At 42.3% G+C, this 25308-nt stretch overlaps 1 protein-coding gene across 2 annotated transcripts in view; it reads left to right on the top strand.

Annotated features, from left to right (window-relative positions):
* pde2a (phosphodiesterase 2A) overlaps positions 1-25308 on the top strand; it is a 169913-nt gene that overhangs the window by 136899 nt on the left and 7706 nt on the right. For both annotated transcript variants that reach the window (XM_026192065.2, XM_080288672.1), the window contains exons 3-23: positions 2617-2706; positions 2961-3049; positions 5765-5874; positions 6673-6722; positions 6953-7012; positions 7358-7514; positions 8107-8159; positions 10250-10324; positions 10553-10594; positions 11721-11789; positions 11878-12008; positions 17041-17152; positions 17285-17324; positions 17846-17909; positions 18178-18259; positions 19553-19727; positions 21331-21443; positions 24391-24468; positions 24581-24703; positions 24803-24873; positions 25159-25281. In XM_026192065.2, the coding sequence (XP_026047850.2) occupies positions 2617-2706; positions 2961-3049; positions 5765-5874; positions 6673-6722; positions 6953-7012; positions 7358-7514; positions 8107-8159; positions 10250-10324; positions 10553-10594; positions 11721-11789; positions 11878-12008; positions 17041-17152; positions 17285-17324; positions 17846-17909; positions 18178-18259; positions 19553-19727; positions 21331-21443; positions 24391-24468; positions 24581-24703; positions 24803-24873; positions 25159-25281 (1907 nt within the window). The remainder of the gene's footprint in view (positions 1-2616; positions 2707-2960; positions 3050-5764; positions 5875-6672; positions 6723-6952; positions 7013-7357; positions 7515-8106; positions 8160-10249; positions 10325-10552; positions 10595-11720; positions 11790-11877; positions 12009-17040; positions 17153-17284; positions 17325-17845; positions 17910-18177; positions 18260-19552; positions 19728-21330; positions 21444-24390; positions 24469-24580; positions 24704-24802; positions 24874-25158; positions 25282-25308) is intronic.

Raw genomic sequence — 25308 nt, 5'->3', positions numbered from 1 at the left:
TGTTACTGTAATGAAATCACAATCGCTGTTTTCATTTCAATTTTGATCTCCCCCATGATTCAGGATTGCATCATCCTCTCTGTGAGGAGGAACGGTTAAAAACCAGCTCAACTAAATAAACGTCTTCTTTCAGTCCCCGGGAAGAAACACCAGATAATAAAAACTAGAAATTGTATCATTTAAAGAAAAAATCATCGGCATCATCTCGTGTCTTCAGGTCCTGCTTGAGTGGGTGGCAGGATATGTATGCATACCTGAAGGAATCTGTGTGGGTGTGTGTAAATGCGCAATGATGGGCGGAGAAGGAGGTAAATTAATAAAACAGATGGTTTGAGGTATATGGAAAGAAATTATTGCGAAAGGTCAAAGTGCAGAGTGTGACATTTACCGAGGCATAAATCTGTTACAGCCACAAACGCTGTCGTCGTTCCTGACAGCATCAGCGCGGGGAGGATGGAAGCCAGAGAGACGTTCATTGTTTGTCTGCTCCACGGCCAACACATTACTTACTGGGATTTGTGCGAGTATTTCACAATCTGCAACTTAGGATACAAAACACTCTCAGACACACACTCACACATGGGCTGGCAGAGCTCCAACTTCATTACAACAGCACTCGGGCCGGCTGATTGAGTGATCAAAGCTAATCACATTTAATCCTATCTAATCATATGTAATAACCAACACTGAGCGCTCAGGCATGACAGCGCTCTCCACTCTCTCTCCATCTCCCCCCTTTTCGTCTCCTCTCCTCCTTGACATTTGACACACACACACAGACCTGCAAAAAAACATGTCCTCCTCCCTCCTCATCCATGTTCAGCATCAGTCGCAACCAACAGAGAGCGGTAAAACCGCTAGAAGTGAGCTATCAAAATGAGGCGAAAAGGACATAAGACTGCCTCGTTAGAGCGCTGAGCCCGCGGCACGCCCAGCGTTCGATACCTTCGTGCTCTTGAACGCCCAAAAGAAACAAGATGCTCTTCCTTTCAGTTGCGCCGTGTCACTAGCAGCTTTGTCATGAACAACTGGAAGAAGAAGATCTGGTGGTTTCGAGCTCTGTGTATTCTTCCCCATTCATATTCAGCACACAGTTTTAAAGCAGGAGCATTTAAAGCCTTTGAGATTTCCCTCTGTGTTTTCCTTTGCTTTGATCAGATTTTGAAGTCCCGCTGAGATGTTTCTGTAGACCACGGTTAAATGTAATGATAATGCAGTGTGATCACTGGAACTGGTAAGGATTTAAGTAGACTTCACACAGAGAATAATTATGCCTATGGTGGGAATTTATAGCCGTTTCTGGTAAAGCTGAGGCGGGAGATGCAGAGGTGCTTCGTTGTAGCGTTTGCGGAAGGTAAAAACCTCAATTTTGCAGGACCTCAAACTATACGGTCCCTTTCATCTGAGATCTGCTCCCCTGTTTGTGTACTCCTCCATTCCTCGACCCTGTTTTTTAATCTCATTTTTATCAAAGTGTGTATTTCAGAGGACCAAAAAGAGCTATAAAAGCCTTGCAGTTGAATTGTCCCTTTTACGACAATATTGGACGTCAAATGGGGTTGTTTATAGAAATGTATCTGAAACACCCGTCCCTTAAACCTTTCTGACATCAAAATTACCTCTGCAGTTCGCTACACCCAGCCGGTAGCCTGGTGTGTGGAGACAGTGAGGATTGAACTTCTCTCTCAAGCTCTGTTTTTTCATTCTTCATACGTCTCTGTCAAGTCGGTCCGCTCACATCAGGTACAAACAGTTTTTCCTTTACACCATGTCCTCACAGGAATGGTGTAGATGACTGGCATTTTTTTTCAGAGCCCAATGTGCAATCATTGTCTCAAAAAGGTGCAAAAAAAAGAAAAATACCTGTTGTTTCACATTTACTGGCATGAATGAAAGGGAAGCCATTGTGCTGAAGACAGCTTGGAGTGATTAAAACAAGAGCGTATCTGTTCAGTCAGGCGTTAGCTGGATGGAAACTCAGATGAAATGCTTTCTGTGTGGCGAGTGGTCAGATGCCACCTCCTGTAAACAGGAGAGCCAGCCTCCACCGTGAAGAGGAGTAAGAGCCTGTATAGCCTCAGGCGAGCATTTTTTAGTTTGTCTTTCTTAAAGATTTGAGAGTGCAGTAAAAAAAAAAAAGATGATTTCTCACAGGCTCTTGGTGAATTTGATCAGGCATAACAAAGCATCCAGGAATGTACATTTTCTTGCAACGTGTTAACTCGTTTCATAAATCAGCTGCCTACCAAAGTGTGCAAATGAATTGCCAAGTGCTTTGTTTTCTGAAATGAAACAAAAGCAACGAGCGCCTTGTTGAGCAAAATCCACTCCCTGGTGACATCCGAGCTCAGTTCATTCCTAAGTACCACACTTGTGTCTCCAACTGGTGCAGTTTGCTGAGTATATACTGAGTGTGACACAGTTTAAATATTGTTTCAGAGTCCTTTGCAGCCTGCCAAGGTAAATATCTGAGGAAGAGCTGTTGCGGTGTAATCCTTGTGCCCACAAAGAAAACAAATTGATAGCCAAGGCCTCGGGTTTTCCGAGCTGCACTTTACGATCGTAGAAAAACAACCCAACAAACATCAGGGCATCTGTTTTTGTTTTCCTCCCCAGGATGCCTTGCTGCGGCTGGCGGCAGTTGTGGATGCGCGCTCTCTGCGAGTGGCCCTTCGAGATGGCGTTCGGGAGCTGCTGCCCAGCACGGTAATGCATGAGAACACACACGTATTGGAATTTCCTCAAATTATTACCTAGAGGAAGGGGAAGGAAGAAGAAAAAGCTTCCTGTTAGTATTCAGAGTGGTGTGGTACTCAGTACTCAGCCCTGACACAGGACCAGGGAACAGAGCACCAAATCTTGTTACAAATGGATGAGGCTCATCGCTCATTAAACTAATCAGAATCAGATTAATTTTACAAATGAACGTGCATGTATACGCGGGTGTGTTTTAATTCCAGGAGTGTGCATGTGTCTACTTGCTGGAGGAAGACTCGAGGCTACTATCTGACGACCCGCCACATGAGCTGCCACAGGAGGGAAAAATCAGGTGTGTGCTGCTTGTGTCTGTGTGTGTCTCTCTCTCTCTATGCGGCAAGTCACAGATGTTTCGTCTCAGTGAATCACCGCCGTGTACTGATTTGCTGCATTTGTTGTTGAGGGCAGCGATACCCCGAGAAGCAATAGAACAAAGAGGAGGGGTAGAGGGGAAACGGAGACGGATGTTTCCTCTGTGTGAGAAACAGGTGTCGTCTAAATGAATGTGAGCCACTCGGTCCAAAATCACATCCTCCTCAGCACAGAGATAAGGTGACACACAGAGAGGACCTCCTCTGTTTTTGTCCTGGCCTTTGATTTTTACCCCATCACTTTTTTTTACCCTTCCTCGCCCACCCATCTCTCTGACAGCTTCTTTTTTCCTCTTTTGTCATCTGCTTTCCCACCTTCCCACCTCACTGCATGAGTCTATCTTTTCCCTCTCAGCCTGATCTTCCCCCAAAGAGCCACAAAGCACTATGCTGCCTGTGTTTAGATCTTCCTGCCTACAGCTACCGCCCTCCCCCTTTCCCGTGCTCCTCTTTCTCTCTCACCTTCAATCCCTCTCCCGTGGAAGCGTTGCGGGGCTAATAGCCGAGGTGACAGTGCCTCCGGTCCCTCAGCGAGGCTCACCGATCCTCTCCTCTCTTAAGTGCTCCCCGAAGCTCCACGACCCCCATGTGCTGCCGCGACTGCTGCCGAGGCGCTGGGGAAAAACCAATTCTACATTATTGACGAAACTGTCTGTTTGTCAGACAACCACCCCGTTTCCAACACCTCATTGCCACATGAACAACGGGAAGCCACACAAACCTCCTCACGAGGCACCAGCGCACAAGGACACGCGCACACACAACACCTGAGCGCACGCACAGACGAACGCTCACATACTCGCATTTATCAGGACGAGATATCGTGGCGATATTAAAAGAGCTACAGGGAAGTTTGTTACTTTTTCTCCTTCCAACTCACCTGCTTATATAAGCCTGTTATCAAGTCCTTGACACACACACACACACACACACACTCAATGAACCCTTATAAGAGGCAAGGCCATGCTGTTCCAGCCTACTTTCTAATACATACAAGCCCATTATGTGGACCTTGACGCACATGCACAGCCACGCGAAAAAATAAACCTAAACAAGTTCAGCTAAGAAATCTTCCTTGAAGGTTTCTCTTCTAAACAACTTGTTGTGCTCACAATATGTGAGCCAAACAAGCCAAATGAAAAATGCTGCAGGCCAGAGTGCAAGGATATGATAATAAACACGATTCAAACTTGTTGCCATCTTCTTTGGGCCGGAGCTCATTAAATATGGAGCCAGGGGTAGTGTTGTCTGACCAATGAAAACTTCTTTGTGGAAGTTGTAGATGCCGCATCTTCTAAGCTGAAGAGCGGAGGGACCACCCTGCTTGCTATGAGTGATCCACGATGGATATGCTGCCCTCCATATGTATGACATACTTTTCTGGGTGAGATGATGTATTACATCAGCATGGCGCCGCAGTAAAAGAGTCCAGGGCTAAACTGGAGCCTTTCAGCCCCTGGAAACAATTTAAATATCAGTGTTTCCCCCCCTTTTGTCTTGATGGTTAAGTAGTTATGACAAATAAGATTTACATTATAGATTAAGCAGAAGCATTTGCAACTGTCATCTGATATGCAAACAAACTGCTATCCTCCAAGTTCAGTGTGTAGACCACTGAATTGTTATTATTATATGGGAAATGACATAAATAAGGTGCTTTTAAAGTAGTTAAAAGTATCGGTATTGGTGATACTGGCCCTTTATTTACTTGGTGTCAGATCAATAGCAAACTGAGAATTTTAGTTAACATTAAAACACACATTTTAACATCACATGTGCTGTCAGACGAACACACACAACAGCAAATAACAGTATTGTTCATAGTACCTCGGGGTCATTTGTTTTGCTCTCCGCTGTACCCAGAGAAGCTGTTTTGAACCAAATACATTACGCAAAGGTCAACTATATTTGTCACAGTAGTGAAGTACAATGAGAATGTTTTTTGACTGAAGTGCAATACTCCTCAGTGAGTTTGAAAAATGGGCATTTTTAAATCAATGCACCATGCAGAGATTTGGCTTCAACGCTCTGAGGGATTTCAGACTCTGTAGAGCCTGTGTGCATTACAGAGGGGCTGCTGCTCTGTGTGTGCGTGTGTGTGTGGCTGCCAGAGGGATTTACCGATTATTATCTGAAGCACATACATCTTGAATCTAACTGTGTGCACGGGCGAAACCGTGTTGCTTCCTCTTCCTGTTGCTTTCTATGCTCGTGCACTTTTAACACAAGGCGTGCACTGTGTTTGCGTGCGGTAGCCGGTCCAAAATACACAATTGCCCCAGTGTCCTATATTTTAGCATGAAACACCTGCCTTCTTTATTTAATGTAACACCCACAAAGACCTACACCTTTGCCATCACACCTGGCTTCACACCTGGCTTGCTCTTTTGCACACATACACACATATGCACAAATGAGTTTATAATTTCACAACGAATAATAGGGCTATTCAGAGGTGTTTTTGTTAGTATGAATGAATTCAGCACAGATCTGGTTTCATAATGTTGCCGCTTGTTTGTCCTTTTGCTCCAGCTGTCTTTCAGATTGTCTCCTCCCTTTTGTCTCGAATATGGCGCGGGTAATCGTCTGTCTCAGACCAGAGTCACACTGAACTATCTATCATACATCTGTTTCAGGAGCATCGCGGACCAGCTGAAACGATGTCAGTGCACCGGCCTTCCTCCATCCGAACTGCCAGAGAAGTACAGAATCTGCCTCGCAGCGCCGTTACCAGCACACAGAAGAGGTGTGGTTATGTTTTGAAGGGTAGGGCTTTAATGTTGCTAGCGGACAGACAAAGTGCCCAGCATGTCCTTGTTCATGCAGTGTGTGCATGTGCGCGGGAGCTCGCTTGCGTGCATGAGAGCAGAGAGATGTGAGAACGTGGGAGGAAAAAAACAAGTATGAGGAGATAGAGAGGGAAGTAGCGAGAGGCTATGGTTGCCGAGGGAAAAGCATGGAGCCGTGTGGGCACGAAAAGCTGGACAAGAGGACTAAAAAAAGCAGCGAGAGGTCTGTGATGAGGAAAAAATGCAGAAGAGCAAATGGAGACGAGTGAATACACGCAAAATATCACGTTTAGTTTTGTTAGGTTAATTATAGACCCTAAAGTACACATGCATGACCACTCTGCACTGTGCGAATCGATACATAATACTGAACACCCATCATAATAATGATGCAGGGAAAGAGTTAGCCTGGCACCAAAGAACTAAACCCATCATTCTGTTTGTTTTGTCCTCTGCTGTCCACACGCGCAGCAGCACACACCTCGGTGATGACTTTTATTTTGCTCATTAGGATAAGTTGTTGTTAAAGATGAGAAAAACAAATTAAAGAACAGAGGAAGAAAAAGTATTATGCAAGGACATCAGGTGTACTTTGTACCATAATTTTCTCTTGCATATGTAGCACAAGAACATGTGGGGGCGAACAAATAAGATTAGGAGCTAGACAAGGGCATGGAAGGAAAACTAAAGGACGATTAAAAGACCTCTGAATAAATTCATGATGTGTTCTGAATGCTCTTCTTTCTTTCTTTCAGCTGTTGTCATTCCTATCTCGGAGCAGGACAAGGTCATCGCTGTCTTACTGGTGAGTCAGTCAAGGACAAAAAATGAATCATCCACAGTAACAAAACCAGTTGCAGCAGAGAAGGTCATTACCTCTAAGTTCTCCTATTAAAGAAGCAAAAGGCAGATTTTTTCAGTCGTGCGCCATATGTGAAGTCAGTTCTCCACAGAGACCACACAGCTCGCACCACCAGCTCCACTGAATAGCATTTTGTTGATTTTCCACTCTGTGTGTGTGTTTTTGTATTGCAGGTGGGCTGCGGTCCACTATCTGATCAGGATGAACTGCATCTGAGCGTGCTGGAAAAACATGTAAGCTTGCTCCTGCGAAAAAAACAGCCTGGCAGCAGCTACGGTGCTCTTTAGTGAATCGACACTCTTTGGCACGGTGTTTTACCAAAGAAAGAATAACAGCATACATGCGTGTGCTCTGCTGTGTTAGGAAATTAGGAAACACTGGTTGTCAAACAAGTATTAACATCTATCTGTACAAGCCTTGATGTTATTTTCTATTCCTTAACTATAGTCTGTGGTATTGATATGCACCAATTTTACATTTGTATTGTTTTACGGATCCAAATCTTGTGTATAATGTTAAATAGATGATGATTAAACAGAGGTTATAATTGATCTTTTTACGTCCACGTGGTGTCGCAGGCCTCGGTGGCATGTGTGCGGGTCCAAGCTGTTCAGACATCCTACCAGAGGCCTCCTCTCAGCCCTTCTCCACTACAGTCCCACAATGCACTGCTGCCCCTCAACGTCTCAGAACAGGACTACTGCGAGCTGGACCGCAACATCCTGCAGCTCTGTGGTACGCACACACACACTTTACAGACGTTATTTCATCTCTGCCTCTTTCACTCTTCTCTGAGAAAACAACAAACTCATGCACACATGCATATACGTATATGAGAGGTGGGATATAATAATGGAGCTGTGGGAATTTAGATGGAGGTGGATGAAAACACAAAGCATTGTTTTAAATCTCGTGCTTAATGCTATTTCTTCACACATACGCATCAATCTTGTTTGTTCCCTGATAACTGTCAAAAAATGTGGGTTGCATTTAGTGTCTTTAGTTGTTTTGGGGGTTTTTGTGTGTGTGTGTGTGTGTGTGTGTGTGTGTGGGGGGGGTTCACTTCTTTTCCTTCTGTCTTCATCTGCAGTCCGGGCAGCCCTCCATCCCATGTCTTGTCTTCATTATTAGTCCCTCTGTTAGCTGGTTCCTGCTCACTCTTCCCTGACCTCGCTGTCTCAGTGTATCTCTCCCTGGATTGCTTTCTGTCCACTTGCGTACATGCTCTGCATTCCCACTCTTCCTTAACGCCACTCTGACCTTGCTCTACGCTGGTTTTTCCTCCCGTCATCCTCTCTCTCTCTCTCTGTCTCCCTCTCTCTTTTAGGTGAGCTCTATGACCTTGATGCAGCCTCTCTCCAGCTTAAAGTCATCAATTATGTAAGTGGGTTGAAATCACTCATGCACTTTCACACACACACACACACAACCTGCACACACACACACACTGTGTGTTAAATATGTACAGTACATTCAAGACATAAAATCCTTCCCGGTGATTTCTACCTCTCTTCCTGTCATTATTTTTACTACAAGCTTATTGTCACACAATTACTCCATTAGTCTCCCCTTAATGTGCGCACCCTTCTTATATGATACACTCTCTGAAGCCAGGGGAGCAGAGCGAGAGGTGTAGAGATTGATTGCAGGGAAGGAGGAGCTGTGCAGAGAGCCGTGAGAGAGAGCAGAGTTATCAAGCTTCAGCCACGGTAGTCATAAAATTGTAGTCAGCGGGACTCTGGCTACAATTCAAATGTATGGAAATATTCACAGAAGAAGAAGATAAGAGAGGGCGAGAGAGAGAATAAAGCAAGAGAAAGTAGAGAAATTTGAAGGTTATGCTGCATCAAATGGACAGAGCTGCAGTCCATCCAAGGAAGTTTGATGGATCCAGGGACGCGATTCTTTACTTCAGAGTTTAGTAAAAGAAAATGTTAACACAGTCTTTTGTCCTCACATGAAAAGGAAAAATAAAACCATCAGCGATTTCTAATCGCGAGCACTGCTGCAACTCATAATCTCATAATAGTCGGAATAATTGCGGCCCTAACATACTCGGAGTTTCAGGTATTCCGAGTATTTTTAATTTAGTTAAAGGAACCAAGTGAACCCCGCTGCTTTCCTTCGACAACTGTTTTTCCTCATTTTCTATTATGTTTCTAAAATGAGAACATGCACTAGCAGGCGGACGCTATCAGATGAACTCATTTACCATTAGCTGCTGTTACCGGCGTCCCTGCGCAGCAGAAATTATAGATGCTGTCTTTGAGGACACGGATAGCAAAGGTTGCTCTGAAAACCAGCGTAAAGCGAGGTGGATATTTCTCTCTGTAAGCGCTTAAGTCAAACCTACCTGACCTTCTGTGCAACTTGTGCTACCCTGGGACCAGCTCAGCGGTGCTGAACAACGGCAGCGCGGCCTGCATCCTTTTATGCCCCTGAATCTGCATTGGACTTTTCTTTTCTTCATCCATCCGTCTCACAGATGAGAGCGAGGGAGAGAGACAGAGGCTGCGGTGGTGCAAAATAGACTGCAGGGCTTTTAAAGATGCATGTTAAATCCGACATGATTTGTTTTTGTCTATTTGTTTATTTTTACAGTTGTAAAAATAATGGGGTGAGGGCACAGGGGAGAGGAGAGGGAAGAGGAGCACGGGATTGTTGCTTCTGAAGAATCGTGGTTTTTTTCGGGTGGGAAGAGCTCGGGGCAGCTCTTATGGTATTAACAGCATTTTGAAAAAGGGGTTGGAGGGGCTTATTATTATATGAGGGTGCAGCAGCGTGCTTTGTGTGCGTGCACATGTGTGTGTGAGAGACTGGGGGGCAAATGTGTTGGCAGTGGCTGCCGTTTATTCCTGTTCTGCTTCTTCTCCATCCAGCTCGGTGGATTACGGAGAAGAATGCTGTGTGAGGAAGCGCTGCTGCATATGTGTGTGTGTGTGTGTGTGCGTGTATATGTTTGTAGCAGTGTGCGCGCAGGGGCGTGTACGGCTCAGAGTGTATTTTCAGTCTATGAATGTGAATGAAATGTTTTCATCACAGACAGCAGCGGGAAATTGGTTGCAACAGAGCAACAGCTTCAGGGAGCTTGAGCACACACACACACACTTTAATTTACACACACGCAGACACCAAATGTGATTTTCTTCTGTTTGTCCATCTTGGAAAATCACAGCTAACTGCGGGGCTTACGCTGAAAATGTACTTGAATAAATCCCGTCTGTTTAGCGTAATAAAAACCTAATTTCATTCCAGATTTTAATCTACTGCAAAAATCAGTTTGAATTCTCACCACGCCCCGGGAGCAGTCATTTTTCACTGTCCGCCGATTTCTTATCTTATCTCCACGCCTAGGCTACACTCCAAAGAATAGTAAATTGAAGGTTTTAAAACAATCTGAGCGAGTCCGATAAAGAGAGATTTCTGTGATTATACGTCAGGACTGATGTCGTGTTTGTGTTCTTCCGCAGTTGCAGCAGCAGACTCGGTCGCAGTGCTGTTGTTTGCTACTGGTCTCTGAGGATAACCACCAGCTATTTTGCCAGGTATACACACAAACGCACACACACAGACACATCTTTATCGCTGTCGTACACATTTGTTTTCATAATCTGTCTTTGAAATACCACACAAAAAACAACATGGACTCACATACTGTTCTCCTCATCCCCACAGACACACACACACACACACACCATGACTCATTTATCAAAGAGCAATTTGAACATTAACATTTGAAGAACTCCTGACCTTTGACATCTCTGACCTTTTAGGTAGTCAGAGACAAAGTCCTGGAAGAGGAGATCAGCTTCCCGGTGAGGCAAAATATCAATGCAATAATTTACTTATTGTTTATTGATTTTCATCTACATTTCATGTTTGTCTCCAATGTTCCCAGTAAAACAGGTTTTTTTTACCGGTTTGATCGCATTTCCATTAAGTCTTTTATTTTTCCCTTTTACTCATGAATGACCTTCATTTCCTTCGGGGAGCGAGGTTATGTTTTAATAGCTTTTGCATGTGTCTCACTCTGTAAACACAATAGCTCAAAATGCTTTGAATGAATTCTGAAAAATTTGTACATACACCCATCATGGTCTTCAAGGTCAATTTAATTATTAACACTCAAAAACTGACAAAAAACCTTATAACTTAGAAACTATGATTCTTGCAAGTGTGCTGTGAATTTAAAATATGTCATATTTGACCTCTGACCTCTTTCAATCCAATTATATTCAGTTTTATCACAACAACAGTTGCTTAAAGGCGCTTTATATTGTAAGGTAAAGAAATTACAATGATACAAAATAGCTCTTCGAGATCAATCGCAATCGTTTTTCCTTAAATTATTTGTGGTGAGCTGCCTCGGCTGAGGTTTGCGCTCTCTGAGTGCTTCTTGTTCGTTATGTGGTCTGTTAAGCTGAGGTGTGGATTTCAGGGATGTCTTCTCCAATTTTTAATAAACAGAATTATGATGCAAGTGTTGCAACCCTGCGTGTAGTTTCTTTTTTTTCTTTTTTTTCGAGTGTCATGATAGAATAAGCCTCCCACGTGTAATCACTTATAATCCTCAGCAGGAGTTATAATTAAGAAATTTGGTGAGGGCCAGTAATGACATCCTTTGGGTGGCTTGCACTCTCCTGTCTCTGGCTGCAGTGCTTGTGTAGCATATTTAACAGGCTTTCCATTATCGTGTGAATAGACTGCGTGCCCCAGCCTAAATGATGTGTGAAATCTCGATAATAGCCGGTGAAGAGAGAAATCAAGACACAAGAAAAAAAACTTAAGTGGCTGTATGTGCTGTTTAGCAGTGGTAATAAGCTTCACTGACAATAAACAAGCTTTTTTATATCTATTTTACCCTCATTATACTGGTTTTATTTACTTTCCGTGTGCTCATCTTGTCTTTATTATCTCCTTGTTTTTCTTACTTCTGTGCAGCTGATGTTTGGACGTTTTGGTCAGGTTGTCGAGAAGAAGAAGTCAATTACTCTTCAAGACATCAGTGCTGTAAGAGATCTATCTATTTGTGCATCTATCTATCTGCCTGCATCACTGTAACTAATCTGTTTGTCTTTTCTGCCTGCTACCATGGCAGGAGGAGCGCAGGCAACTGTCCAGTATGTTGGGCTGTGAGATTTCCTCCATGCTTTGTGTGCCTGTGGTCAGCAGGGCTACAGGTCAGGTGGTGGCACTAGCGTGCGCGTTCAACAAGGAGGGCGGGAAAAGGTACGTCCTCGCTTTGAGTTGTTTCTTTTTGGTTTGTTTTTCTGTTTAATGCTGAGAAGACCACACGGCACTCGCTGAAATCGCGTTTGGACCTCCCAGCTGTTCAGAAATCACTCCGGCGTTGATGGCTTAATGCCGAAAAAACTTTTTTGAAATTACTCGGCTGTCAGTCCAAAAGTGATTTGGCTTTTCCTAATGCCACAACTGCTGACTCATGGTAGATGCAAAGATTTATCTGACAGCAGCTTACAGTAATGTCGGGATGGGGCCTGATTAGTTGCGCCTTACAGCTCAGATTTGTTGAGGTTATAGTAGCAGAGACTGCACTGCTGTTTCCACTAAGATCTGCAGCTTACCAGCAGGTTGTGCTTTGTGTTGGCCATGAACAGATGCAGGGGAAGGACTGAGATGCAAAAGCAGCCCTGGAGTTTAACCTAGAGTAGCCCAGAAATACTTGTGCAGGGCTGACATTCATACGGGATTTTTTGCTGATAGCAGAGTGTCTGTTTAAAGACACATGTCAGAAATGTGAGTGTAATGACAGGTTCCAAAAGTGTGTGCAAAAAGACAGAATAATGGAAAGGTAAGGATAGGCTAGCAGAAATGATATCACTCAGACCAGTGATAGGCACAGCAACGTGTGACACATGCACATGCTGCTACAGCTTTACAATTAAATATATATAATACTCTCATGCATCAGTATAACACAAAGAGGCTATTTCATGTTTTCCAGCACAGGATGCTATTGAGCAAATACAGTCATGGTTAAAGAAAGTATACTCTCTTAAGGCTTTAAATATCAGAGCAAAGCATCATCTGGTCCTTAGCGGGTGTAAAAATGAGGTAAATGCAACTCCAACACATCACATACGTCATATATCATCACCAAAAACTAAGCACACCCTTACAGCTTCCATAAGAAGCAGGAGGATAAGAGGACAGGTATGTACTTCATTAACAAATCAGTCCATCATTGTACAGTGTGAAAGATCATTCACAAGTGGAAAACATTTGAGACAGCTGACAATCACCCCAGGATCGGACGTCCCAGCAAATTACACCAAAGTCACTCCCTGTTATGCTCGGACGAACTGCAAAAAACAAAGTGGTACATCCCAGACTTTACAGGTTAGCATGTTAAAAGTTCAGTAAAGACTGAACAAGTCTTTGGGAGGGTAGCCGGGAGAAAATCTTTTCTCTCTTAACCCTCTCAGGCTCAAATTAAACTTTTTGTTGCTAATGCACAACCAAGTCCTGCAGTGGTACTTCTCAGTATGTATGTGGGGTAATCAGGTTGTTAGTTTTTAACTGTTGCAAATCGGCAACGCCTGCCTTGAGAGGGCTAATAGCACGTGGCAGCACAGCTGAGGTTTGCCAAGTTACACAAGACTTCTGGACTAATGTCCTTCAGACAGATGAGACCAAAGTGGAGATTTTTGACCATATTATACTATATATCCCACTGTCATCAAGGGGGTGGTGATTTGTGCTTGTTTTGCAGCCACAGCACCTGGGCAGCTTGCAGTCTTTTAGTCGACCATGAACTTCTCTGTGTTCCAAACTTTTTTAGAGTCAAACGTGAATTCATCTGTCTGACAGATAAAGCTTGACTCAAACTCGATCATGCGACAGGAAAATGATCCTTCGTACAGAATGACTAGAAAAGAAAAGAATCAAGGTGTCGAACTCCAGACCTGACTGATGTGCTGTGGTAGGAAATTCAGAGAGCTATGCTTAACAAATCAAACCAAATCAGCTAAAGCAATATTTTAAAGAAGAGTGGGTCAGAATTCCTCCACAATGATGTGAGGAAATGATGAAGTAATACAGAAAATGTAGCTTTGAGTTATTGCACCTAAAGGTGGAAGCAGCTTGTAGGGTGTATTTTTTCACACATTGCTACTGCATTTTGGTGCAGTGTAATATGTTATGTGCTGTAGTTCCGTTTACCTCATTTTAAGACCTGCTAAGGACCAGCTGATTTTTATTATCTCCTGATATGTAAAACCTGAAAGAGGGTGTGCTTTCTTTTTACCTTTTTAACTGTGGAGCAAAACAATTCGCAGATCATCTGCAATTTGTCTCGTCTGTCCATCTCTTATAGATGTGTTATAGCAAATCTTCTTACCTATTTGAATAACAATCTCCAAAATATTCGCAGATATATTGTATTTCTCAAAACATATGAATAAATGAATAAAATAAACATCCCTCCCATCCATTGGCTACAAAACTAGGCTGCTTACATTGTTTTATTCCTTTTCAAGTTACCTATTAAAGCTTCTTAGTCATTTTCCAGCCAAGCACCAGATTTGTGCACAGGCTGTATGGATTCACAAATCACACGGAGCTGCACAGATGCCTGCTGCTGATACGTGAAATCAGGATATTTTAGGTTAGTTCAAGCAGAAACTGTTGGTGATGCCGAGTGTCTGTGCAGAGAGCACACAAGGGAAACAATGCTGATTATTAACAGTCTGCCATCTGAGTCTGAGCTGAACTGATCTTCAGGTATTTACTGATGATTTGCAAGAAAACCCTGTATATGTTTTTGTTAGAAGTCAAGGCCTCACCTGTCCCTCATTCTGCATGGCTGTTTGTCATCACTCTTGCGAATCCCTACTCGGCAGTGCTTCTTGCTTAAAAGTCTTGCAAAAGTATGCAGCTGTCATTTATTGGGCAAGAAGACCCGCTAACTCATCAGGTTGTTAATATGACTCCATCAACAATGCACACCCATCTTTCACTGCAAGGGCTGATGCTTACAAAACGTACCATTATAACCCAGAGTGACACAGTTTTACATGGATAATTTAAGTCTGGGTCCCGCTCCGTGTCACTGGCAGATGTGGAAAGTCCGTCATTTGACAGAGTGACCGCCCCCAAACATGTACCACCGCACTTTTTGAGCTTGAGCTCTAATGTGTGTGTGTGTGTCCAGATGGCTGCGATGAGGATGACAGTGTGAGGATCTAGCGTCAGGTCATGAGCCTAAAAGCAGCAGGAGGCTTTGCTGCCTGGTTTGGCGCTATGTTTTGGCATGCATGTGTATGTATTTGGTTGTGTGTGTGTGTGTTGCCCAGAGCAATGCTGCTATCTCCTGAATGCAGAAGTCTGTAAACTTGCACTCCAGCTGTTTGTCTCTGTGTTTGTCTAAGAAACTGGGAAAGTTTTTTTGTGTATTGTATTGTATGATTTCCACACACGTGCAGACACTCTCACGCAGTCCCGTGTTTGTACTCCCTCCCTCTCTCTCTCTCTCTCTCTCTCTCTCTGTCAAGATTGTGAGAGATGAGAAGGGATCATGTCCTATAATTTCTCCCTCTGCCAGTGGCACAAATGATAGAGCTTGCATCTCATTACCATAGTAACAGCAGCAGGATTATGGTCTCAGCTGTGCATATAATGTGATGAATATCCTGTTCTGTGAGCACAATCATCCAGATTTTAGAAGAGCCGTATATCTCGAAGGTGCATCGCCTCATTATAGATATTGTCTGATCATATTCACGGTGTCCTCTTCACCCGTGACACCGGTGTATAACAACATATTGTGACACTGGTAACAGGTCCGTATCTCAGATTTAGTGGCAGCAGGAAAAAGAAGCAGCTTGAGAATGAGCAGAAGCACATTGTTAGAAGGAGACAATAGAGACACTGTTTTTTTTAATTTACACTCAGATATATTGTTCTTTTGACAATTAGGCTGAGTGATGGTTTGTTTCTAAGTGATGGCAGGATTTTTAACTGCTCCAGTCCAGTGTCACAGAAGACATGCACCTTCTGGTCTTTGGAGGTGGACTCCCACAGGCTGTTGATCATTTTCTATCACAGCTTCAAATAACTGGCGTCTGCCACCAAAAAATATTTTCCACTCTCTTTATTCTGACTCCTCTGAATCTCTGAATGTCACTCGTAAAGATTTGTAGGACACTTGTTGAAGTTAAAGTGAGCCTGACAGGCTTTTTTTCAGGCTCCAACCTCTTTTGCTTAGATTCCTCTGAGGCCTCCAAGCGGAGGGCAAGAACACCTTGAAGCAATATACAATATACCCTGATATCTGCACAATAATATGCCACTGCCCTCTGTAGGCAAACACAGACAACTACAAGCATGAATGTGGTCAATGGTGTTGCTGTCAGTTTTGCCTTCACTTGTTGCCTGCACAGAGTTGTAAGTCTTTGTCGTAGTTAGCCAAGAGTAGAGACTGTTGTCTTTTCCACCTTCCTGTGTGTGAAGGTAATTATTGAGGTTTCTTATTTACTTTTTTTGCATGATTTTAGTTTTGGAAAAATGTCTCAAGTAAGAGCGTGTTCATGTTTTTATGACAAAACAGATTATTTAAATGGTTCTGATATACAGTATTGTACAAAAGTCTTTATTTAGTTTTTATATGTTAGTAGGAATATGGAAAATAGAAAATGGAAATGGGAAAAAAACAGCTCTTTGGCAATTTGATGCCTGTCAAAATGTGTTATCTTTGTTTTTCTGGCAGGCTGCTAATAAGAAAGTACCTAAAGATACCATTTAAAATTGGTTCATTGCTAAGTTGTCTGTTGCATGTAGACAGTACACAGGTTAATCTGTTGGATTAGGTATGCTTGAATGATTCATAGGTCATTGTGTAGTGACTAAAGCAGAAAACATTCCTCCTAAAATGTTCAGGTACAAAGACTGGACTAAAAATAAGTGAAAAAGCAACCAATGTCCTAAGAAAAACTGAAAGACCTTCAGAAAACCCGGAGAACTACTTATCAAGGGCATTTTAAAAAGTTATTAGAAAGTCTGGATCCTGGGAAGCAAATTATGAAGAAATAAAAGGTGGCTCAAGACTTTTGCACACTGCTCTATTTACATATCTGCAGTTGGATAGTTTAATTACAAGATTTCATTTGTAAGCCATTTCATAAATGGGAAATGTTTCATAGCAGTGCAAAATCCAGATTTGTTATAATAAATGAAATAAGTAGCAGCCTGTTAGTTATAGCCAGGCTTTTACCCTTTACTCTGTGTGTGTTCCCTATTGCAGACACACCGAGGTAGATGAACATGCCATCCAGCACTGTTTCTGCTACACTTCAACAGTCCTCACTTCAACTTTGGCCTTCCAGAAAGAGCAGAAGCTCAAAGTGGAGTGCCAGGTACTGCACATGCACACGGACACACACAAAAACACACACCCATCCAGTCATATTCTCACATATGCCGTATGCATAAATATACATGAAGTTGCCCTTTGAAGAGCTATTTGTGTTCGCTGTTTCTCTTTATAGGCGCTCTTGCAAGTGGCCAAAAATCTCTTTACACATTTGGGTAAGTCTTCTCTCCTCCGTCTGTCCATCCATGTGTCTGTCAAGTGTGAAGCAAGACCAGTGTGGTGCAATTTGCATTAATTGAAGTGATCACCTTGTGAAACAAATGGTGCACATAATTGAATGAGATATTAGCGACCCTTAAGGTGATCATTGTCATAAAATCAAAAGGGCATTGAAAATTATGGGTCCACCTTTCTTTCCTATAATTTCCATCTATCTGTGGAGGTATTTCCATTCTTATCGAGCTGTAAGCACTGATGGCATCGTGATTGCAGGTACAAAAATTGATCTGTTGGTAGAGCAAATTGCCTCTCACTGTACTGAAGCGTTGATTACAAAAGCTCTTATCAGCTTGTGTGGCGGATCCACCGGTACTCGTACTGTAATCTCTGTTTCTGTCTATCTGGGTTTTGCTGTGTCCCCTTATAATTTCCTCTGTTTTCCATTTAATTCCCTCTCTCATCCTTCTTTTTTTCTCTCGTTCTCCCCCCGTCCTCTCTGTCTCTCTGATTCTTTCAGATGATGTGTCAGTGCTGTTACAGGAAATTATAGTGGAGGCCAGGAACCTCAGTGATGCAGAGATGTAAGCCCTCTGATTCATCTTCAAAGGGATTTATCAGTGTGCGTGTATGAAAGACAGAAAGAGTGTGTGCATGTGTGTCTGTGCATAGTGTGAATGTCTTTATCTCCATTTGCAAAGGCTATCTAGGCAATTTGTTCTTAACTGACTTGCGTCATTTAATAAGTTACAAAATGACCTGAGATGAAACGAGATAAAACTCTCTAATGTTCTCAGCTGTGCTCCGTTCTGTCTCTTACCCCTCGAAATCTGACGTTCACTGTTTCTGCAGCTGTTCGGTGTTCCTGCTGGATCGTGTGAGCCATGAGCTGGTGGCAAAGGTGTTTGATGGTGGTGTGGTCAGTGAGGAGGAGGTACGGCAAACAAGCATTTAATTTAACACACATATAAACACTTAGCATGACTGTGCTGACAGTGTACAGCTGCACCGTGGCCTAATGGTCTAAGATTTATGGAGACTTTTTTGGCTGTCTTGAATTTGGCAACAGGGAGTAACAGGAAATTATAACAGGGAGAATTATCAAAGTACACTGAACAAATATCTACATACTGGAATAATAATGATAATAATAAACTTTATTGCATCACAGGAAAAAAGTTAAACATCTAAAAAGAAAAAAAGGCCAAATAACAACAAGACAAATAATAAGAAATACAGGAATACTAAAACCAACATTGTGACATTCATAAAAACTTTACGATTAAAAAATGGTTTAAAAGATTCAAAAGGTTCTGATGTCATTCCGATCACAATTGGAGCTCTGACGGATGAGGCCCGCTAACCTTTCTTTACAAGAGACCTCAGGATAACCAGCAGAACCTCATTCACTGGTATCAGTTAGTGCCCAGGCACATAGATGTTAATGAGTCCTTCATGTAATTCAAACCATTAAAAGCTTTAAAGTAATTAGAATCAGTCTTTTGAATGATACGGTGGAGAGGCAGCATATATATTGAAAGCAAAAGTGGGCCAAGCATAGAGCCTTGAGGAACACCACAATAAAATGAGAGCATTTAGCATCCCATCACTAAACACACACTTAATGAAACCTGACAGACACATATTTGTTAGATAGACAAGATGAAATCAAATGAAACCGTTCTTATTGAGTTCAGTGATGGCAGCGGGGACAAAGCTGTTTTTATAACACTTTGTCCTGCATCTTGGAACTAGAAAGCTCCGTCCCCAGGGAAGAAGCTGAGATTCACCCTGTAGAGGATGGGAACCATTATTAAGAATTGATAAAGCCATCCGTTGTTCCTGTTTAGTGTACAGGGAGGCTAAACAGGGCTGTGACTCACCTATCAGACGACTGGACCATCTCACTATCCAATTCAGTCAGATTTTCTCTGCAACAGAGGTCTGACCGAACCATGCCACCAAACAAAAAGATAAAACAGACTCAATAAAAGGACGATAAAACGAAGTTAAATTGTTCAGTCAATGTGGAAATGAGCAAGTTTCCTAAGGCAGTAAAGGCACTTGTGACCCTTTTTCCAGACCAATTTGTAATTCTCATCAAAATTCAGGTTTTCATTGATTATGGTTCCAAGATATTTATATGATTACACTTGCTGATTGTCTCCCTATCCTGTGAGCTGTTAAGTAAAGACAAAACTGTGTGTGTCTTCGTGTCTGAGCACAGAATGAGTTTCGCATCCCAGCCGATCAGGGCATTGCCGGCCACGTGGCGACAACTGGTCAGATTTTGAACATTAAGGACGCCTACTCTCATCCTCTTTTCTATCGTGGGGTGGATGACAGCACGGGCTTCAGGACTCGCAACATCCTCTGCTTCCCCATCAAAGATGAGAATAACGGTAACAATGCATGAACACACACATTTGGACTTTTCATTTCATACCAGTAAGTTCAACACAAAGGGATTTCCTGATGAAATCATGCAAAATATACAACCTTGTGTACCAAAAAGTGGGAACTATCTGTAAAATGTTGATAAAAGCAGAATGCAGAACATTTTTATGTAATTCAATTTGACAACAGCTCAAAGCCTGTTTGAAATTGGAGGTTAGCAGCACATTTCAAAACAGTTCAGGCAAGAGGATCAAAAGCCTTAAACATAATGTAATGCTAAAAACAAGACACCTGGCAGAACAGCTCACATCTCATTAGGGTAATTAGTAACAGGACTGTGTCTAACAAAAAAACATCCCAAAGAGTCTTTTACAAGTAAATATGGGGAGGGTCTCAACACTCAGGGAAGGGCAAATTATTCCAGAGAATTTGGGGAATTTGTCACATACAGTGATTAATATAATTAAAAGATGCAGGGAATTGAGGCAAAGCTCTTTTTGCAGAGGACAAGACTTTAACCATTACATGATCAGGACGGCTTCTGTAAACCAGCAAATGCAAACCATCAGAGCATCCAAGTTAAAGCTCTGTGACGCAAAGAAAAAAAGTTAAGAGAGGCTGACGTGAAACCTCTCCTTTGGTATGAAAATATTTTTGGAGATCATGTACATGGATGTTATCAGTGAACAGTTCAAAAACCAATACCTTTACTGGAAAAGGGGGCGCATTCGCGTGCACTGTGTAGGCAACGTACACATCTATAAAGGAACTTTTAATTATGAAGGGTAAATATCAATATGAAGCAACATTTACTGCCATTTAGACATGTTTTCAGAGAAATCTTTGATTATTTCAGTATAAAAAACCAAAAAAAACATTTTGGACATTTTCCAAGAGCGACAATAAAAGAGAGCAGGTGCTGAACTGGTCCCCGAGACCAGCATTATTTCACAAGAAACCCAACAAACAAGAAGAACTGTAATAGATGTCGTGCAAAAACAGAGAAGTATCTTCTCTGAGACTTGTATAAAAGCTAAGCAACTTACACCAGATTTAAAAACATCATATTTAGTGCATTATTGCCCTCTTGTTTGTTTGTTTTTAAGTGGAGCTTCATTCTCGGAATAGCACAAAGAGAGGTTACATCACGTCCTACATGTATAACGTGCACTTTAGACCATCTTCTGTGTTCCAGACTTTCAGAAACCTCTTCTCTATTTTGATGCTGCTGCCTAATGGTTTCTGCTGTATCCACAGAGAAGCTTTGCAGTCAGTGTCATTTGTCTCCATGTAAAAAAAGGAGCTGTCTGCGGATCATATTAACATTTTAATTTCAGAGCTTTTTATGTGCAATTAGGTTTGACTCCACCGTGAAATCAATTCAAGTTAGCAGACCTTTTTGACTCGACGTTGACTTTTGCCATTTGTGCCTCATTTTCTCGTCCTTGTCGCTCCCTCTTCCACTCTCCATTTTTCTTCATCAACTTTCACCCGCCTCCATCCATCCCTGCATCTCTCGCCCCTCTTCCTGCTTAATCATTTCCTCCCTAATTGTTCCACCTTCCTCTTCTCCTCACCCCTTTCCTCTTTAAATCTTCCGTTTTCCAGAAGTCATCGGCGTCGCTGAGTTGGTGAATAAGATGAATGGGCCGTGGTTCAACCGCTTCGATGAGGATTTGGCGACAGCTTTCTCTATCTACTGTGGCATCAGCATTGCCCATGTGAGTCTCTTCTAACTCCCTTTAATCAAAGAGACCAAGTTGTTAAAAAGTAACACACATACATGAGCATGTGAGGAGAAATAATTTAATTCCAGTAACTATTATTTTATAACTTCTCACTTTCCAAACTTCCTCTTATTATCTCTGTGAGCAGCAGTGAATAAATCCAGACTGCTATACAATTCATCTTCATACACACTGACTCTCTCGGTCAATAAGTCAGCTTCATTTTTAAATAATGTAATCTCTGCAAGTTCCATGCATCCTTATAATGATGCAAATATAAGTGAGTTTAGCATTTACAGTATATCCATCATTAGGAGGCTCTCCCCAAAATAGTTGACGATGTCAGAAAGATTGATCCCGTCCCGGCGAGATGAGATCAGCTCAGTGGGAGTGAAATGCTCAGTCGAGGCAGAGAAGAGGAAAGTCTCAAGGGAAATTTAAGGAGATTCAGTCAGATGGAAGTGAACGGCTTTCGTGGTGCAGTTCATTGGCATTGTATGATTGCTGCAAACTGAACTTATTAACATACTTCCAGCTGAACAGCTGTGCGCGGCTCACAGAGACGATTATGAAGACGATCACGTCTGTGATAATAGTGATGAACAAACAAGGAGAGATATATTTGTTATCGCCCACAAACTCTGTTGAAATATTGTCTTTTTCATCCTTCACCACCCTGATCTCAGATAAAAGAAAATGTCTTCCCGTTCTAATAAACAGAGTCACTTCATGTTGAGTAGCTCCTGCAGAGTGTGACCTCTGAATGACTGCTGGTACTTAATAGGTTATCTACAAACTATAAACATATTTGATAGAAAAAAAATAATTGCTTTCGAGGCCACTAATTAATGATTTAAAGCACAGCCAGATATATTATTCATCAGATCTCACCCAGTATCGTGCTGTAGAGTACTCTCAGGGTTGTAAAAAGCTCCCTCATGTACTAAAAGGTAAAGCGGGGGCCAGACGTAGGGCTGTGAAAAGCCCACGAAAATTATAACATGCTTGTTAATCATGAATCACAGGTTTACCATTTGAATGTGAATGTAAAAGCAGTAACAAACATGTGTGTGCAATCACAAACTGGTGAGACAACTGAAAATGGCTTCGATGTGCTTGGAAAAAGGCGGTGAAGAATATTCCGGATAATCCGACAAAAGCCCAAACAAAATACGAAAGTCCAAGTGAGGAAAAACAAACGGGGAAAAACTGAAAGGTGCCAAAACTCAGAAAACAAACAGAGAGGCGCCAGAAGAGCAGACACGAAGGTTGGCAAACTGAAAGCTGAAAAGGATTAAGAGTTTCCTTCAAAACAGCTAAACATGTTTTTCAGCCATAGAAGTTGGGCTACGTCCACACGTACACGGTTTTAGGGTTTATTTTCACTTTCATTAAAGAAAAACAATCCATACAACCACTGTTTTGTCCACATGAAAATGCAAAACGAGATCATGCCCAAGCAACAGGTGGCGATAAAATCCTGATCATATAGAAATGTTGGCCACTCAGAGGCCTACAAACAATAACACGGCGCACAGTCTGACATCAAAAATCAGGCGCATGTCTTAGAAGCAGGAGCAAAAGCTGAAAATCAAATATAATTTTCTGCAACATATGTTTATAGTGGCTGTTGTACCTTAATGTTTGTTTCCTGTAGGTCAGTTTTCAGAGATCAAAATGCTTTTTGTGTGTGAACGAAAGGCCAAAACAAAAATCTGGATAATTTATCTTTTTATTAATGACATCATACCTCTTGTTAACCACCTGATTTTTTGCTTCAGTGCATCCAAAGATATTTATTTAGTGCATTTCTACTGTATCTGAGCACTCAAAGCATTTTTTACTACTTGCCTCATCCACACACTTTTTTCTATGCATAAATGATTTTATATCAGTGGATGCATTGGAGGAAACTGTCAGGGTCCTGGGTCTCCTGACCCAGCGTTTTAGTTCATTGTGATTTTTGTATTATTGTACTTGGTGTGAGTTTCTATGGTTTCTAGTTTCGATCCCTTGCCCTTCATGTTTCTCTGTGTCCCCTCTGTTCTGTGTAAGTCTGTGTCTGCATGTTTGAGTTCCCCTCTGTGTCTCTCGGTTCTTAGAGTCCTCTGCCTTATGGTTTATGTCTCTGTGTTTCTTAGTTGCTGTCTCCACTGTGTCAAGTTCGCGTCTCTGTGTGATCCTTCCTGTTTTACTTTGTAGGTCCGTGTCTTATGTGAATGTGTCCTGCTTTGCTTGTCTCGTCAGTTCTAATTTCCCCCAGCTGTGCCCTCCTTCTGTGTCTCATTCTCCTCGTTACTTCCCAGTGTATTTAGACCCTGTGTTTCTCTGAGTCAGTGTTGCGTCGTACCCTCAACAAGCTGTGTGTGTTTTGCCTCCGTGTTACCAGTGTTTTGTTTCCAGTTCCAGTTCAGTGTTTTCTGCTTCAGTGTTTTAGTCCACCAGCGTTTTTGTTTGTCTTTTGATGCCTTTAGTTAGTAAGAGGGTTTCCAGCAATAAAGCTGCTCTTTAAGTTGAACTTCTGTGTCTGAGTCCTGCATTTTGGATCCACCACTCCTGCTTGCACGCCTGCCACGCAGCCAACCATGACAGAAACTCTGTAAAAGACCATAAGGACAGGGAGAATCGAACCACTAACCTGCTCTACCTTCTGTGCCACAGCCACCCACAAACATACTTTCAAAATAAAATAGAACTTCATCTCTCACTAGCATGTAGTCAGTGGTACCATGAAAAGCAAAATATGGTTCCAGCTGGAAGATCGATCATAAGTAGGAGATCCTGATAACATAATATTTCACTGAACTTTATTACTTTATATCACAAACATCTAATTTAATTTCTTTCTGTTTGTCTTTGTCCAGTTATCGTGATAATATAATGAATTCATTCTTACTAAAAATGAATTAGCAACGTTTTAATGTGCCGGTTCTTCCTCCAGTCTCTGCTCTACAAGAGAGTCCACGAGGCTCAGTTCAGATCCCATCTGGCCAATGAAATGATGATGTACCATATGAAGGTAAAATCACATCTCTTCATCCCACAAACTCACTCTCGCACAGCGACGCGCAGCATTTACTGACAGTGTCCATGCTATTTACTCAGTATGATTCAGTATGAGTCTGTGGCAGGTTTCAGAGGAAGAGGTGACTAAGCTGCTGGTATCTGGCATCGACCCGGTGAACGAGATTGACCCGTGCTTCGCAGAGTTCACGTGCACGCCGCGCTCCCTTCCCGATGACACCACGCCGATGGTAAGAAGCAGAGAGAGAGAGAGTGTGTCTGAATGCTGTCAGCACAAAGATTTAAAGAGAACAAAATCTGATGTAACTTCTCCTGTTGTGTGTCTGCAGTGCGTTCTCAGCATGTTTGAAGACATGGGTTTCATCAACACCTATAAGATCGACATGCACACGCTCGCCAGGTCTGACATCCATCAATTTATATGCTGTGTTTAAGAGCCTGTGCTTTAAATCATTTTCCATCAGCTGTTTAAATAAAGAATATTTACTTTATTTATTAATGATTCTCTGGCTACATTGTTAAGTAGTATTGCGTTGTAAGCTTGTAGCAGAATCTTCAATCAGGTTTGTTTTTTTAAAGCTGATGGAGAGATGGGTTGTGAATGAGAATTTCCGGGGCTACCACTGAGTTACATGTTGGAAAAAAAAGTCATGAGAGTGTTTTTAAACTGCTGCCTTGGTGCCAGGTTCTGTCTGATGGTGAAGAAAGGCTACAGAGACCCTCCCTACCACAACTGGATGCACGCTTTCTCCGTCTCACACTTCTGCTACCTGCTCTACAAAAACCTAGGGCTGTCCAACTACCTCGAGTGAGTACACAAGTCTCAAAAGACTTT

This window comes from Astatotilapia calliptera, chromosome 14 (genome assembly GCF_964374335.1).
Source record: "Astatotilapia calliptera chromosome 14, fAstCal68.1, whole genome shotgun sequence".
NCBI classification, from domain to species: Eukaryota; Metazoa; Chordata; class Actinopteri; order Cichliformes; family Cichlidae; genus Astatotilapia; species Astatotilapia calliptera.
The sequence above is the reverse complement of the archived record's forward strand: the minus strand, read 5'-3'. Positions and strand labels throughout refer to the sequence as shown.